Genomic DNA, 18,482 nt, shown 5'->3' with positions numbered 1-18,482 from the left:
CGGTGCATGTATACGTGGGTAACCAAGCAAGACAACAAGAGTGCTGGCTGACAGCCCAGGTATTATCTGGCCAGAAGTTATGGCACGTAAAAAAAACAAACAAATGTTAACATATCTGCACGCAAAGTCAAAACAAATTCAGGACGCAGAAATTTCAAGTTGACAGTCAATTGATTAATCACTTGGAAAAAAAAACATCTGCACCTATTTTGATAATAAATTCTTTGTTTTTCAAGGAGAAAAGTCAAATCTGGTAAGTCTGTTTTACATTAGGGATGATACTAGTGGCAAATCATTAGTCGCTTTAGAGGAAAGAAAACAGCATCTGATGGCTGAAATCATACCTACTCTTCATCCACTCATTTGGTTGACAGAAAATAATCTGCACATTAACTCTGAATTACCTCAAATGACCACAGTGTACTGAGTGAATTCTACCTACTAGACTTACTCGCCTACATGAAATAAAAATGAACATAAAAAAGAAAAACTAAACACAAAAAGCTTCTATTTACAACAAAATTAACATTTTGAATCTGTTTATTTTATACTAAATGATAAAAATAGACTCGGAGCAGAGCAGTTGAACATATCTACATAATTTCTGAAAACAGAACTATTGAGGAATATAACACAGACAAAGTAGCTGCTGTTCCAAAATTATCTAACATGTTGGTTCTCAAGCTGTGATCTGATGTGGTACATTATGTTACGATATGCGAACTGCAAGATTTCATATTGCTGTGAAAAATTAACCACCGTGACTAAAAATGTGCTGCCCAGAAACTGCTCTGAGTTCACAGGGTTAAACAACATCAGCCAACACAACTTCCTATAAATCAATCCAGAAACTATTCATACCAAACAACAACAAAATGAGTGGGTGTGAGTTATCACTGGGTGTGCTACAAGTTGACCTAGTTTGCTTTTAAAATCTAAGAGAAAATGCACGCTGGGACAATTAGTTTGACAGTTATGGAGAGTCACATCGTTCAGCCACAACATAACACAAAATAGTTGGAATTGAAATACGGAACAACCCTACCCAAAGGCAGAACTGTCAGAATACCTCTGATGCAATGTTTATGTAAATTTACAGCTGTTCCTCAGAAGAATAGAGACCTGCAAGTTGCAGCAGGCAATAACCAAGTTGATGTTAGATACTCTGGTGTTATCAAGTTTTGCACAGCTTTCACATGAACTTCAGTCAAGGACAAAATGCAGCTAACACCTAAGGCTACTCAGTTTTTGAAAGACAAGACCATTCTCCTGTTCCTGCTCAAGAAGTGAGACTTCAATTCCACTTCTTGGGTGTGCTGCATCTCAGATAAAGCCATTTGCTCATCTAGTCAATCCTGAAAGTGACACAAGGGTCAGTCTGCAATGGCCCAGACAAAAATCCTTGGCCTATTGGTCTCCCAGGACCAACGCTAGCCACAGAACACTTCCAACTTCCTAGGCAGCGGCGTCACAATTCTGGAGCTTATGAAAATGGTTGTGTAATAGAGACGGTAGCCGCCGAGAGGTCAACCTCGGCTATTTTTATCGGCCGGCTGGGAAAATGGGAACATTTTGGTTGGGGGCACTTTTAAGATTAAGATGCTTGATGAGGACAGCTTAGAGATGATGTCAAAACACACCAGCAAACACTGAACACAAAAGCTGGGAAGCCACAGCTGATCAGACTCAGGAAAGTCATGAGAATAAGATGTTTAAGAAACACTTGGACATATTCTATTCATAGGTCCATTTCAGTTTATACATAGATATGTTCCTTTATTTTCTCTTCAAACAAACCGGGAAGGATGACTTAAACAAAGTAGCAAAAATACTAGCAAGTGTCGGTGCTTTCTGAGACACTAAAACTTTCCTGTCTGCTCAGGAACAGCAGGCTACAATATCGAGAGTGCTGCAACATTTCAGGCTTTCTCTGAATCTGCTCTCTGTTGTTTCCTCTTAAAAGATCCAATACATATTGCATAACTAATGCACACCGTCCTTGACGTAAGACTCAAACAAAAACCGGCTTTGAGAGAGGTCCATTGGCAGGGGGGTGACGTCAGTCAGCCTGTGTTTGGTGGTAAAAATCATTAGGAGTTCCCACCCACCACCTCAGGCGGCCCTGGGCCTTGACCTGTCCAGGATGTCATTCAGGGGTTGAGACCACACTACACCAGTCATATATTTGTAGTTCTATTGAGCATCATCTGCCATGTGCATGCATCTAATTAATCCAACTGATTGAGTTGTGATGTCTGATGGACAATTAAGGTCACAAGAACATTTGAAAGACTATTAGGCCTACAGATTAGTGATTTGCTGTTTGTTATTAGTGGGCACTAGTATGGTGCAAACACTGCTAAATGACCGATAATGTCACGTTCAATCATAAGACAAGTTGCTACTGACACACAACTCCCTTCTGATATAACAGTTCTTGAAACACAACACTTCATTGGCATTTGTTTGCATAATTTGAGGTAAGTGGGTGAGGTATAGGGACCGACATATGGAGAGGAAAATTCCTCCTGGATTTTTTTCAGAGTGCAAAGCTATAAACTTAAAGTAGGTCATTAACAAGGACACGGAAGAGAGGAAGGAAAGAGGCAGCTAGAAAATTCTGGGTTTCTTTAAACTGTCTACATGGATAGAAAGTGCAGAAAAGCATATATCAATGTTTAATACTTCCTTTCTTTACACATGAATTGGCAATTTCCAATTCAAGGTACTAGTCATTATCTGGAGTAGGAACCAAGACACGTGAAGAGAGAAATTCTTCATACAAGCGCTGTGTTCTGATTTATTCCAGCTGCAGCAATTTTACAGATCTGGTTCCTAAAGTTTCTCTAATAATGTCTAGGTAATCTGAACATCCAATCTCCTGCAATGATTGTAATTTTTTCTTATACACTCAGCTCCAGAGCTTCAGCCTGTGCCTTTAAGAATTCAAGACGTAACACTTTAGCATATGCTCTGCAGGGATGCAAATTCTACAGCTTTAAAGTCTTATTTAAAACACTGGCATGGATATTTTCATAGAAAGGGTCAAGGAAATTAGATATTTAAATAAAAAACAAACACAAGCAATACATTTGAACGCTAAATCAACAAAAATAAAAGCCTGAGCTTGATCTATCTACTGTATTATTACGTAACAAATGGTCAAGCTAAGTCCTAAAGAGTGAAACATAATTCTGCATCACATAAACCTTGCCAGTTGAGAACAAGTGCGGTCAATTAAGGTTTTCTACAAGATTGGTTTAAACTATGACTCGTGATACCTTGTAAGTGAATATGTACGGACTCAGCATTAGAATAGGGAGCAGCTCATGAGAGGATAAGCAACTCCTGGGAAAACACCATGCAGTGCATGAGGAAGTTTTATGTACTGGTTATCCATGACTAGGCTGACCGGTTAAACAGCTTTAGGCCTTAGATGCTCCGATGATGCTGCATCTCCTGCCTCCTCTGTTAAAACAGAGCTATGAGTTCTTTATTTGTGTAGTGCTGAATGCAATATTTGTTATACAATAGAATTATACAGCACTACCGGAGATCTAAAGAGAAAGAAATTAAAATGCAGGGATAGGAAAGGTTCACTAAGGCGCATCAAGATCAAGATAAAGATGATTTTATTCCCCAAAAATCTTTTGAGCATAGGTGTAGACCTACTCACGGGTAGGAGAGAGAACAAGGTCCTGATTGAAAAGACATAACAATAGAGCCTTTGGTCTCTGCGAGCCATAACACCCACTTCTCTTCTTCCAGTGATCTCACTGATACAGAGTGCATTGTAATGGCAGAACCGCCTAGAACTACCAACTGGGAGCGAGGAGGGGAAAATCTGCCAAGTGCACAGACCTTACATAAACGTAGGATCCTAAATATTTCGAGCAATATGATAAAATGTAGTGGAAAGTTATGCATGCATGATTGGATATATGTGCGCACCAGAGAGCAAAAAGCAGCAGGACGGCCATCTGTCGGCTATCAAAAAGACATCACAGTAAGAACAAGAAATGCTCGGCTATATGCGTTTTTGCTGGTGTAAGGCTTACCGAGACATAATTCTGTCAACGCTTTCACACTGTCAGCTCGTTATAAACAAAAAACTGCTGAAACAATGATGTTCCTAAACGGTGAAATGAGCAAACTCATGAGGACTCATTTAGATGGGATTTAACTCCATTTTACAAAATCCAACCCTGTATGCAATCTGTTTATGATAAATTACCTCGTTCAGTTCAACACCAACTTTTGTAGAACGGCAGGTACAATTGCAGCATGTTTGTGGGACCGGACATCGTATATTATGTGACAACATTTACAAACTTGAATAGGTTTTCCCATAAATAATGTTCCTACATCTGATGCTGCCATTAAGGTGCAAGACAAAAATGCTTAAAAGGTACTACGGTACTTCAAAAAACAGAAAAGCTTATCAAATCCTTACATACTTGCACAGCCTGTCTCACCACCTTAAAATGAACCAGACCAGTGCATATAGGTTTATGAGAATTCCTCACGGGCAAAGGGTTACAGGAAACTGGGGCATTATTAATATCCAGCTTTACAGTAAAGGAAAGAGAGCTGCTGGCAAAGCATTTTCATTCCTGCCATTTTTCATTCTGCCACCACTGTTACAAGAACGGGCTATTTAATTTACAAAAATGTACCGCTCATTGGTGAAGCTTCGAGAATATTTGAAGTTGAAATAGCAGGAGTAGATTTACAGAATGCAAAAGGTATTAGGGGGACACATTTTTGCATTTACCAGCACTCAAAAGCAGGCTAGTCTAGCTATGCAAAACATTTAACATATGCAAGATGCAAGTGAGGAGTGAGAGCTTTAACCAGTCCACACATATCATTAAAAAAAATACAGCATACTGTCACAGTATACTGTATAAAGTCTACTAACGTCACAGTGCTGCCGCATAGCTCTGAGTCACTATTCATTGCCACTCTGTAGAATGATTGCAGTGTAAAAAGCGCTAAAGGGTCATTGTGTAAGAGTATGTGTGTGCACATTCATCAGTGTCTAGCAGAGGGAAGCAGCGAGGGGGAGGGGAACCAGCATCTCGACCTTGCAGCAGGAAGAGGGTGAATGAGTGTCCTGGTGATCAGTGACTGAAATCGGCTCCAGAATATTCTCATAGGCCTCCCAGAGTCACATGACGGTGGCTGCACGGTTCTCTGCTAATGCTGTTTGAAGCAGCACGCCAGATGACAAGCTCCACTCCCCAACGCAGGCCATTACTCTTCATTGTTTTTGGCAAACATCATCTGGCCGAGTAAGTGAATTAGACACTGCAGGCAAAGCTCTGACTGGTTGATTCAGAAGAGTGGACAGAAATTCTCTGAATCAAAACAGGCAGGTGTAATGCTGGGAAAAGCTAATGATAAAAGCATCCCTGAATAAGAAAACACTTCAATGTAGCAGGCATACTAAATTTCCTTCTTGATATTCTGTCTCCATTGAGGAGCTCCGTTCAAATAAATAGCATCAATGAAGTGTAATCAGGGTCCGCTCCATTTGTCTGTGCTCTCTTTTTCAATGGAAACATGCCACCATGAAGACAAATTGTGTTAATTCGTGAAATGACCCAATTTCTCTGTCAAAGTAAGTCTGACATGAAGAGGAATCTCTGCTTGTTTAAATAAATGCCTTTAGACATCAGACCATTAAGTGACACGAGTTACAGACAAGCCAAAAGCTCAAAGGCGGATTAAAACAATAGAGTAAAACCCAGGATTGCTTCTGCACCAGAGAATTGGGCTGCAAAAGCCCTAACCAGACCTGGTCATAAGTGGGTCAGGACATGGTGGGACAGGATGTCACCCGGGCTGGGGCGCTTTGCTCTGAGCTGGGCCAGACAAAAAGAAAGGGGACAGCGGGATGAGCCAAGTTTAGAAATGTTGGCACAGCCGTGAACACTTACAAAACATTGTGTTGATGAGTTGGTGTTGGGAAAACGTGCTCCGGATGACCCACATATAGACAGCTGAAGAAGGAACAAGGAGCTCAAAGTAGATCACAGAGCAAACAATGACAAAATGAGCAGATGTCACAAGATCTGAGCTCCCTAGTGCAGCAGGAAAACTCATCTCTTTGCAGTGAATGCATGTCAACTGATGTACTCTTATCTTGAACAGCTGGGATGTGGTGCTAATTAACCCAAAGACAAAAATGACACCGACATGCATCAACAGGACATATGTACACCTCAGAATAAAATGTTCTTATTTCTGCTTTGCATGAAGGGAGCTCTAAACATTTCCTGCAGTCAGGCATGATTCAGTGCGATAGCTTATCTCACGAGTCTTTCTGGCAGATGATACATGAACTAGATTTTGAGAACGGCCCCAGAGACACAGCAACACACCAGACGAACAAAGCGGGGTGGAACAGGGAGAACAAAGCTAGGGGACGGCACACTTTGGATGGGAATCAAATGCAGAGCTGGTAATAAGTATTCAAATGACACAGAAGAAGAGGTGCAGAAAACAATAGTTCAAAGATGAGGTCTTCTGTTAACTATCACAGGTGTCCATGAGATGAGGACTCGTCTGATTGGGCCAGTTTTTGTTCAAATGTTAAACCTGTTACACTGCTGGTTCTGTTGCATTCACACTTCAAAACAGCTTGTGCATAATCAGTAAGGTGAGAGGATACTGAACTGGGCAACACACTCAAACAACACTCTCACTCATACATTAAGGGACTCATTAACCCTCTGAATGACAGGTTTTAAAGGCATGATGTTCTTAAAAATTGTGAGCAAGAAATTACAAACAGTAAACTCGTCGTCAGTTTTGTTACGTAAAATAACCCAATCTAAGCATAAAAATTGGAATGTTTCACAAAAACTAATTTAATCTACATGTTTCATCAAAAAAATTCTAAAAATAAACCACTGGCCGTAACTACATTTAACATTACAGTTAAAATTTAGAAAAAAAAATCTGTGCTCCTCCGTGCAACTGTAAAGTCATTAGTGACTCAGCTGTGACCACGAGTTATGTAACAACATTTCATTATCAAATGTTTCAGCTGAACTGCAGGTCGTGGTCACACAAACCAGAGAGAAGACAACGGAAACAAATAAAAATGCATGTAGCAAAACATGGCACGCAGCGATACCATTTCATTCCAGTGTCATAAAACTTGGTAGTGCATGCCGAGTTTTTTATGCCAATATAACTGTCACATCGCACAAAATACATTTTTACTTTTCTCTACTCCTAGCCATGGTTTTACAGGACTTTATATTGTGGTGACAGTGAGCCAAAAGTGAGTAACAATGTGACAGGAGCAAAAAAACACCCTGAATCTGCATGGGGTTCAGAGGGTTGTGAGAGCTTGTTGCACAGCAAAAAAGGTTCCAGTCTACAGCTGTACTGTGTGCAAGTGTAAAAATGTCTTCAAAGAAAGTGTGAGCAATGTACACTTTCACCCTTCAATTTCACTCCAGTTAAACGAGTTGTGAGGGCCACACAGAAGGGCAAACACAGCAATTCAGAGGATCTGAGGCCTCACTGCTGCAGCGCAAAGGCTACTGTATTTACATGCAAAGCTTAGTCTAATAAGTAGCTAACGCTGTCTGGGTCAGTCTGCCTCTTCCTTTCATCCTCTTTCGTTTTGTCTGTCTTGTTTTGGCACTTTCGTATAGACCTACAAGTCATACTTATTCGAGATAAGTCTTTATTGCCTCATAGTCTGCCATAACATGTATCACAGCTTTCATTTACCTGCACTTGCTGGTGTACATGAACAGAAATGATGAATGCTACAGTTTGAATGTTCAAAACAAGCTAAAAAAAAAAAAAGGAATGCAAAAGTGCCAAGACTTGCAGCTTCTCAAATGTCCAGTTGAAGCTGGTACCAAACGTGAGTCAATCTCCACAGACCCCCATGTTAAAACATCCAATGTCACAGCAGAAATAAATATGTTTATAGCCTAGTATGAAAAACGGTTTTGATCTCTACAGCTAATTGCCCTAGTCATGATAACTGTACAAGGAGTGAAATTTTACATAGTTCCCCCGTTTAAATGGTATTTAGGATTTAAGTTATGCATATCTCTGTTGCAAAGTTAAAATCAAGGCCACGCTCGCATCTTTCTATACACACAATGGTTGAGAGCTACAATGGCAGATGGAATGAAATTTCTGTCAAAATAATCTCTATTCTTAAAGAAAACTCCTTTAATTTTTTTCATTCATAGTTACTAAACTGTACGTGTAAAGCTATTTTAGTAGGTTTTTCAACATGGTCAGGTTTTACAAGTTAATTGTACATTTCTGGTTGTTTTTTCAATTCCGTTTACTTTTGAAACTGTTTCTGTTAACACATTCAGTATATTGTTAATTACTGTTCCTTCACCTTATAAAGCACGTTTTTAGTTACTAAGAGAGTAATGTCCCCAATCGTTGATGGTGTCAACAGTTCCAGCAGGCATTACAGCAACATGGCACATCCTGTTCTTCACCCTGCAGAAACTCTGCTGGGACAGGGCAGGACCGGAGTTCTTTGTCCTTGTGGATTAGCTACAGACCCATACGTTTCCATGGAGCACTGTGGGCTTTGATTCTCTTAATGCCCTCTCTCTCTGCAGCAGTAATCTGAAAGTTGAGGGACTTCAGGGATAGTCATTGTCGTCTAAGCTCAACTACAACAGCGTTGTGGTTCATTACTATTCCAGACTCAGACAGATTTTTTTTATTCCTCTTGTGGCTACTGAAGTCATTCTTCATCTGTGGATGTGCTCTCGAAACAACTGTCCCTGCAGGCCTGAAACAACAGCGAGAGGGGTATTGTGTTGTGCTTTTGACATTCCACTGTGACTCCCCGAGGACCAACTAGAGACTCTGAGGCTGGACTGCTGTGATAATGGCAGCAACAGCATCGACTACATTTCCTGTTATTGAGATGCGGCAGCAGAAAACAGGTGCTGCTTCTTTTTTTAAAAAAACAGGACAAACTTTGTGGAATGATAAGAAGGCTATCAAGGTCAATACTAATGCACTTTGATGTTTGTGTGCTTTCGGGCAGCTCAAACAAACCCAGTCAGCTGTTGCTGCTGCTGCACAGCCACCGATAGCTTTCTGACAGATGAGTGTCGATGGCTTAGTTGACATAAACTATAACGGAAGTTCAGCGTTTCCTATTAGAGTACATACTGACAGTGATGTGGTGTGTGTTACACTCTGCTACTCTTTTAATCCAGTGTGTACTGGCCTCTCAAGTTGCATGCAGTCCTCAGCGTCATAAATCATTCGGCAGGACATCACAGCAGAATCTTTAACTATACGTCAAGCTTATTTGAATTGTCCTTAATCACTATTGCAATCACAACACGTTTCACAATATCCACACACCAAATCAAAACACGGAAAATGACAACACCTAAAAATGCACAACATTCTCTTAATAGACAGCTTTTCATTTATTATTTTGTTGGTGTGGTGACAGGGGTGGATTTACGATTTAACAATCAGTAACCGCATTTTAAAAAAAACAAAAAACCCGATGACCTTCAGTTTTACATAGCCGGATATTTTTCTAGAGCAGGTAAGTAATAACTGTTACAGGAAAAAATTCACGGATATGAGATGAGAGCCAAAATGCTGCCGACACACGGAGTACTGAGAATAACACGTTCAAAAGGAGGGGTAACCGCTGCAGAACAAAAACAGCTGAAGGGCATCTGAGATCCAAACCTGACTTATGCAACGCTACATCTAAGCCACAACAGTGTTAGCCAGAGGTTGAAAAAAAAATCTTTGATAGCACCTGTCAGTGAGCCGAGGGAAGACGGCTGCATTTCATCCAGACTAAAGGAATGCATTTAAAGGCTTTAAAGGAGGAATGTAGAGCCTTGGTTTTGAGCCTCAAACGAGTAAACTGGTATTCCGAAGAACTGACAGTATCCAAACAACGTAGTCAAGTGGAGAGAGAACACCAAATTCCTCAAAGCTAAATGTCAAATATAATCCCCCAGCAGACGAAAGGGAGAAGCCATTACTGGCAAATATTTCAGAAGCCTCTGACAGAACTAGAGGAAGGAATAACAAGGCTGAGCTAAGCCAGAGTCCAACACATTAATGCTCATACTATTTGGAAACACCCTGCATGATGCTAATGCCTACCTAATATGCAAAATTGATACACACATGCGGAAAAATGTAAGTATTTGTAACAAGAAGAAGCTGATTCCTGTCAGCACAGAGCATACGCAGTACTCCGTGTTAATGCTTCGTGATGGTTTCCCACAAACTCAGGATGTTGCTCTACTGCTGTGCTGCAATGGTGACAGATCAGCTAGAGAAGGAAGTGAGAGGGGAGAGGTTTCACTGGGTTTTCAATAAAAAGAGCCAGCAAGTGTTGTGACGCACCATTAAGTCTGCTCTGCAGTGTCTGCAAAAATACTCACTGCAGAGAAAAAGAAGGGAAAAGATTCAAAATGCACCAAAACTCACCTTCAAACTGACTGAAATGTGCATTTTGTCCACTTACCAACCCACAACCTCAGTACAGATCCTGATCAAATTGTGTCTCAACTGAACAACAAACAAATATTATTAAGGGACGGGTGCTATAGTCAGACTGCAGGAGCTGCAAATTTCTGATAAAGGTTTCAAACATACTACTGTGGTAAAACACAGATGCTCCAGCCAATAAATCATATTCTCCAGATGAAAGGTGGGGTATGTTTACTGGGTATGCACTGCAGCAAAAATGACATTATCATTATCACACAAAAAGTGCTGAAAATGTGACAAATAACGCAATACATATCGCAAAAAAAAAAAATCACAATATGATTATTTTTCTGAATCTTGTTCAGCACCTGTCTTACTTTTGTGTCATACTACACAAAGCAAACTGTTTTTTCTACATCCAACTTAACTGTTGCTGCCCTAGTTTAGAAACGCCCAGGGTTACTCCATTAGTCTTCCAAAAGTAAGCCTATCCCATCTACAAATAGCCCACAAGGAGGGTCATCTCCTGCTTACAAATCGTGTACCTCTGCTTTGCTCTGCTTCTATTATAGCCCCCCTCCTTTGGCTACATGTGCAGACCCAGGTGTAGGCACCAGAACTCTATTTATAGACATCTATTTGCCCGCTACTCAATCCAGTCTGTGCTAAGGAGATTTAGTCTTCCTGCATTCTCTTCCTTGCCAGTGTAGAAAGCTGATTTCCATTTAAAAAAAACAGCACACGTCTGGAACGTGGTGTACTTAAACAACACATGACAGACTGCTAAAAGGGAAGTAATGCTAACACTACTAGCTAACGTCCAGGAGATTGGCAGTCGCTTAAAGAAATTAGGAAGGAACGTGCACGTTGCTGAAATTTTCTTTTTCTAGTTAAACTGGCTGAAATTGACAGTTGTATAACCAGGCTGCAGGCATGTACTTGTATATTATACAGCAGCTGATGTCATAACACTGCTAAGTTCATGGTGAAGTGCGTCTCTTTTAACCTCTCTCCACCACTGTTTTGCAAAAACAGAATCAATCTCACTTTCATGATATAGAGTTAGGGTTTGAAAATGTATATAAATCTGTGCTATCATTGTCTTCCAGACCTGGTGTTGTCATGACACTACAGCAGGAAGAGGCATTACACTGCAGGGGCTCCGTCAGTTAGTGTTTCCTATTTGCTGGCTGCAGGAGCAATTCAGCAGTGAACCCTCTCTAACGTCCCACAATCTCCTGTTCAGCAGTACTCTAATAACCACTGACTGGCAACCAAGACATTAACAAGGGGACATTAACAAAAAAAATTAGGGGCAGAGATGGAAAATTTTGAAAGGCCAGAAAGTACAAAACGCAAGGTGATGACCAGACAAATCCAGTCTGTGCACTGAAGCTCGAGGATGAACGAAAACATGCAGTAAGCCAGTCTCTCACTAAAAGCAAAGCAGGGCACTGAATTTTTTATGCTGCAAATGGACCAGCAACACTAAGTCTGCAGAGGGACCTCTGTTTGATATAACAGCACTGCCATGTCGTGTATTTAGATGATGAGTGTGTAAATTACAGCACAATGAGCGCACGGTTCATAAATGAAACCTCCAGATAAAACTAGAAGGAAAGAAACATTTTAGAGGGCCTCATGGCATAAGAAGGTGTGATTTGGGTCCAAAATTTACAAAATTATCATCCAGGGTAGTTAATCAATGACTTGTTTAAGGCTGCTATCTGTTTTCACATCAGGGCGGCACAATATGTCACTTCTGCACTGACACTGCAACGTGTGAAACAGTCACAAAAGGCAATTATAAATATAAAGAAAACTCACACGGTTCTCATTTTCCCTGAATAATGTACAGAGAAGTCTCATAGAACCTAATTAAATGTAGGGGTTCTTGGAGACATGTTTTTACTTTTACTTAAAAGGGACTCAGTTTGTTGACATGGAGGCCCTGTGGTATTAATGAGAAGCAGGACAGAAACACTGAAGAGGACGATTTACTTGCAAAAAGAATCACAACTGCAGTTGTATAAAAATATTTCAGCAACAGAGGGGATGATGTTGACCAAAAACAGGTCACTGTCTTGCAATTTCTGCTTCTACACGATGCAACAGGACAGATTTGTCTGATGAGTCAATTCAGCATCACAAAGCTTCGTATAACTAGCATAAAACCAGCAGAGTGCCATCCAAAGCAAAAAGCCTTTGCAAGTCTTAACCCATATGAGAAAGGCTCCATGCAGCAAGAAAAAAATCACTGAAATCCCTTTTCACCTCACAAAAGCCATAATACCATTTAACACAGTTAACAAAAAGGGGTTTAAAAACATGATCTAGTCACTTAAGTTCTATGTAATACTATGACATACATAGTTTTGTAAATTGTCACCCCTGCACTGAATTAAAAATGCAAGCCATGAGTGGAATATCATGCAGCTACACTGGACTTGTAGTTCAGCTGGACAACAGAGCTCTACATAAGTCTGACGGTCAACTTTACTAATAAAGACTAACAATGAAAAAGTTGCTGTTTCCATTTTCCCTGGATGATCGTATCTGTGAGAACTTAGAAACATAGCTAAGAGAAGATGCTTGGGGCTTTATTAAGAGATGTCAAGTCTTTTCTTAACAGCAGACTGCGCAGTAAACACAGTGAAGGCCAAACAAGTGGACCAGACTGCAGAGCTCTTAGATTGCATCTTAAATTATACTTATGCTATATTTATAAAGCTGTTTCGCAGTATGTTTTGAAATATCTCGTGAGCATTTTCCAACACTGTGCAGCCCTCGTTCCTCTACAAGTAACTGCTTCAGGTCCGTTTACATGATTAGAGATACTACCTGTGACGGTGATGCAGGAACATGAAGTTTCCCTTCAAAGGCAGCATTTTTAATTCATGAACCAATCACATGCGAGGTACTTAAGTCTGCAACTACCTTCTGAGGATGACCTTTTGAAGCGCTCAGCTGCCAGCATTGCATAACTCTGCATCTATAGCATGCAATATTCATGTGTACAGACGACGGACTGTGACGACAAGTAAAGACACTTACCGCCATGACCAGCTCAAAGGGATGTTTGTACACCCGCACAGGCGACTGGTACTTCTGCACCATGATGGGGATTACAGTAACACCAACAACCTGAACAAACCAAGGCAGAAAAGGAAAGAATAAGCAATGACCACAGGCATTTGTGAAAGACAGCTGAGGTGTTTGGCTCCATCTGATTCACTCTTGGCATCCTCAGAATAACTGTTGGCCAAATTAAAGCAGTGAAGCTTTATCTGGCACCACAACAGATTATTGTGCAGTTAAGCAAAGGTGTGTTTTGGGCTGGCTGCTGGGATGATGCCAGTGTTTTCTTTTAATATGTGTATTTCTGGTACGCAGCCATAAGAACCTGAAAACTGTGTACAGTGATGAACTGCAGAAAGGAAACCTCCTGAGCCGTGACCGGAGACCTCATTGATCAATGGATGCAGCATTCCCCGCTCATTTATCAGCACCACTGCAATGTCTTTTCACTGCAAACTACTGGGGATAGAACTAAGCTAACTTCAGGTGCAGTCTCAGCAGAGGCCGGGGAGTCATAACTACACATGACGAGATGTCTTACATAATGATAAAAAGGCAGGTACTGTTTGTTCTTTACAGTGTAAACAGCACATTACACATGCTGGAACATCTGACCAGGAACCAAAGAGCAGAGTAAAAATATATACCTGCAAATGTAGTCACTGGTAAAACACATGCACATTGTTTAGATAAACCAAACAAGATGTGGTGGTAATTTTGCATGAGTAAAATGTGCGTCTTAGTGTGTGGAGTTTTTGCTCATCGTGTTATTACATGTCTGTAACTCCTGCTGTGCTGTGATGGGAACATGTCTGCAAGCAGGGGTGTGAGCTAACGTCCCAGCACTACTTACAGAAGGATCAGGGAAGGCAGACTAATAATAACCAGCCTGGAACACACAGAATACAAACAGGTCGCTCTCTGCATAACACAAAGCTAACCACTGCTAACCAACGCTACTGTAACACATATTTACCGTCATGCTTCAGGATCGCTCAGCAACTTAGGAGACACGTCAAAACAACACAATTACTTCAACTGTATGTTAATTAGGAGGCTTAATTAACACATTTACATCCACTCAAAGCGATAAGGACATGCTGCTTCCTGACTACTATGTCAACCTATGTCAACTTTTAATTGTATGGGCACTTTTCATGGTTTCATATTGAAAGTTAGCTTCATGTTTTTGAACCGTTTCATCTTGGTTTGTTTTGGTTTTCTGAGAATTGCTTGACAGCAACGTTTAAAACTATCCATAAAATCTGAAGGAAAAAATCAAGAATTAAGTAAATAAAATATGCCACCACCACAGTAATAACAACGTTTGCCACGACGACTCGTTAGCCAATAGAAAGAAAAAAACACTGCTGGCTAATTGAGACTAGCCCGTAACCTAGCGCTAACTTCACAAAACGGTAATGCTTACCTGTGATTCAGGAAACTAAAAGTAATTTGGTTTAGCCTGGTTAGTCGTCGTTGCTTCTCAAAGGGCTCTCCTGGTGAACTCTTTCCATTCCCCTCCTCGGCTCTTCACTCACTTCGCCGGGTCCAGCAGCTAACGGCGGTTAGCTTTGTTGTGCTAGTTGGCCATGTAGCCGGAGCGAGGAGCTAACAGGCTAACGGCGACAGTAGCAGTCTTCCTCACGGCCGGGTATTAGGAGATCAACGCCACTAAATATCCCGAAGAGTCCGCCGGTAAATCGCGCCTTTAGGTGGATGAAGTGTCGACACCGGAGGACAGCTCGCCTCTCCTGGTCCTCTCCTCTCCTCCTCTCCCTGTCATGCCTGTGGACGAGTTGCTCCTCCCCGTTTCGTAAGCTGTTTTTTTTCCAGCGCAGCTCCGCGTTCATAAAAACCTTCTGTCCGATGGTGAAGTCAGTTTCAGATTCGACAGTTAAATGGAAAAAATTAAGGGACATTTGACTTACAGCCCCTTACTTTGATGATTTCTCTGTTTTTGTATTACATTTTTATGATTTAAAACTGTGTTAGATGTTTTAGGTTAAGCATTAATTCTATCTGAATCCCTCTTTTACGATTGATGGCAGATTTCATTGCTTTTTTTTGCATCTACTACACTAGACGATTGGTGGACATGCAAGAAATTAAGATTTAGACCAGGTCCAATCCAAAGACACTATATGTAACTGGGTCAAATCTGGACTAGATTGTCTCTTACGTGCTTAAAAAACATTGTTTTTGATTTGTGAAACCTTTGTTGCAGTAGTGAAAACTGCTCTCTCTGTCTCTCTTTCTCTCTCTTGCATGTAGATCATATTAGAACAGGTCTAGATCCAAAACCATTCTACTTAGAAAGGTCAGATTTGGACTAGATTTTCCAGAGTCTAAAGAGTCTTAAAAACACGGTTTCTGGTTTGTGAAGCCTTTGATGCATTCATGAAAATGAAGAATTTATTCTTATCTAGTCCATGATAGACCATGTCAGATGTAAAACTTCTACATATAAATGAGTCAAATGTGGACTAGAATAACTTACAGACACTGAAGATTCTCAAAGACTTAGTTTCTGATTCATGAAACCTTTATTCTATTTGTGAAAATGCAAGTAACAGTGTTTTGTTTTGCTTTATGCATGTAGACCACATTACACCATGTCCAGATCTAAAACCATTAAACCTAGGTGGGTCAAATCTGGGCAAGACTCTTTAAAACAGTTTCTGGTTTGTGAAACTTTTGTTGTATGTGTGAAAATGAATATTTTACAGTTTTTTGTTTTCATTTGGACCACATGTGTCCAGGTCTAGATGTAAAACCACTATATATATATATATATATATATATATATATATATATGGCTCAAATCTGGGCGAGATTGAGGTGGTCTAGATTGTTCTATATATATAATATATTCTATATTGAATTTCCCTTCAGGGATGAATGAAGTCATTCTATTCTATTCTATTCTATTATCTTACAGATTCTTAACAACAGTGAGTGTTTCTGATTCATAAAACCTTCAATCTATTTATGAAAGTGCAGAATAAAGGAGATTTTTCTGCTTTTTCACATGTAGACCACAATAGACCAGGTTACTCTTAGAAAGACCAAATCTGGACAAGATTATTCCTGAGATGCTAAAGACTATTTAAAACACAGTTTCTAGTTTGTGAAACCTTGATTATATTAGTAAAAATGAAGATGTTGCTGCTTTTTTTCTCATGAGCACCACCTATAGATCAGGTCCAAATCTAAAACCGCTATACATAAATGAGTCAACCTTGACTAGAGTATGCTACAAACACCGGAAATTCTTCAATGCTCAGTTATTATTATTTGTTAAACCTTTATTCTATTTGTGAAAATACTTTAAAAGAGGGAGACGGATTTCACTGGTTTTGGTTTTGTTTTATTTTTCAATCTAGACCACTTCATTAGACCAGTACCAGATCTAAAACGATAGGCAGGTCAAATCTGATTTGAGAAACTTTGATTCAGCTTGTGAAAATATAGATCTTACTGTTTTTTTCACATCTGGGTCACATTAGACCAGTTTCAGAGCTAAAACCACTGTACATAAATGGGTCACATCTGGACTAGATTATCTTACAGAGACTGAAGATTCTTCAGAACACAGTTATTATTTGTCAGACTTTTATTCTATTAGTGAAAATGCTGAAAATGGAGATTTCAGTGGGAGTTTTTTTGCACCTTGACCACATTAAATTTGGTCCAGTTTGAAAAAGCTTCAACTTAGATGGATCAGATCTGGGCTAAATTGTCCGAGAGATTCTAAAAGCTTTCTAAAACAAAGTGTCTGGTTTGTGAAACTTTCTTCAAAGTCATCACATCTAAAACAACTACACACAAATGGGTTACAACTTTATCTTCCAGCTGAAGATTGTTTAGCCTTTTAGAAACCATGTAGGCCAGATTAGACCAGTCTATAAACCGAGGTTTTACTTCTGTACCTGGTCCAGTGTGGTCAACATGCCAAAAAAACAAAAAAAAAACAGTAAAATTTCCCTCGCATATTCAAAAATCCAAATAAAGGTATTATAAATCAGAAGCTGTTCTAAACAATTATTTCGTCATTTGTGCTCAGAGCTGGAGTTTCCCTTATTTTTTCCTTTACTGTCGAATTTGAGGCCGACTTCAGCGTCCCAGTGTTACCACGTCTGTTGAAGCAGAGGACAAACACCAGGGGGCAGACAGCAATGAGCAACTAATCAGATGAAAATGAAAACAACTGTCCTCACGGCACTGCATCAGGGTTTTATCTGAGATAATGTGTAATTAATTACAGTGCAGTCATGAGGGATGTGCAGGGATTATTAGCACTGTTATTATGCAACCAGCTCAGCAGCAGATGAATCACAGTCTTCATCTTCATCATCACAGTCCAGGGCACCGGTTCCACTGACAGCAAAACAACCCCAGAGCATGATACTGCCACCACCATGCTTTACAGTGGGTTTGGTGCTCTTGGGGTTAAAGGCCTCACCTTTTCTCCTCCAAACATATTTATGGTCTTTGTGGCCAAATAGTTCGGTTTTTGCTTTATCTCCACAGAACTTTTCTCTAGAAGGCCTTTTCTTTATCCATGTGATCAGCAGAGTTTCAAGGTGCTACGTCTAGAGGAAGAACTTCTCACTTCTGCCTTTTAGGCAACAGTGACGTAAAACACTGTAAACACTGACACCTGTGTTGTAGCAGCTTCTAACTCATTACAGACCCGCTTTTAGATTTTATTGGATGACTCTTGACTATTCAGGGCGCCCAGCAGGTGAAAACTTGTGGTTTCTTTGTGATCGTGGCAGTGAGACAACTGTACCATGCACGTCATACATCTAAACAAATGTCTGCACAGAATATATTGGGATCTGTAGCTGTTATGAAATGATTCCAAGTTACTTTCTTGATTTTTCCAGGTCGATGATTTGCTTCTTCAGATCTGT

General features: G+C 40.2%; 1 protein-coding gene across 3 annotated transcripts in view; it reads right to left on the bottom strand.

Moving 5' to 3' along the window:
* The window catches only part of si:dkey-237i9.1 (SEC14-like protein 1), a 41,384-nt gene extending 25,999 nt beyond the window's left edge, over nucleotides 1–15,385 (bottom strand). For 2 of the 3 annotated variants that reach the window (XM_022193055.2, XM_022193056.2), the window contains exons 1-2: nucleotides 14,993–15,384; nucleotides 13,540–13,629 (exon numbers count right to left, since the gene is read on the bottom strand). In XM_022193055.2, the coding sequence (XP_022048747.1) occupies nucleotides 13,540–13,602 (63 nt within the window). In that variant the 5' untranslated portion in view covers nucleotides 13,603–13,629; nucleotides 14,993–15,384. Of the gene's footprint in view, nucleotides 1–13,539; nucleotides 13,630–14,992 lie in introns of all 3 variants that reach the window. The other variant, XR_007940794.1, reaches the window with a different exon arrangement.
* Between the last annotated feature and the right edge of the window lie 3,097 nt (nucleotides 15,386–18,482).

The sequence above is a fragment of the Acanthochromis polyacanthus genome, chromosome 3, assembly GCF_021347895.1.
Source record: "Acanthochromis polyacanthus isolate Apoly-LR-REF ecotype Palm Island chromosome 3, KAUST_Apoly_ChrSc, whole genome shotgun sequence".
In the NCBI taxonomy this organism is placed as follows: Eukaryota; Metazoa; Chordata; class Actinopteri; family Pomacentridae; genus Acanthochromis; species Acanthochromis polyacanthus.
The sequence above is the reverse complement of the archived record's forward strand: the minus strand, read 5'-3'. Positions and strand labels throughout refer to the sequence as shown.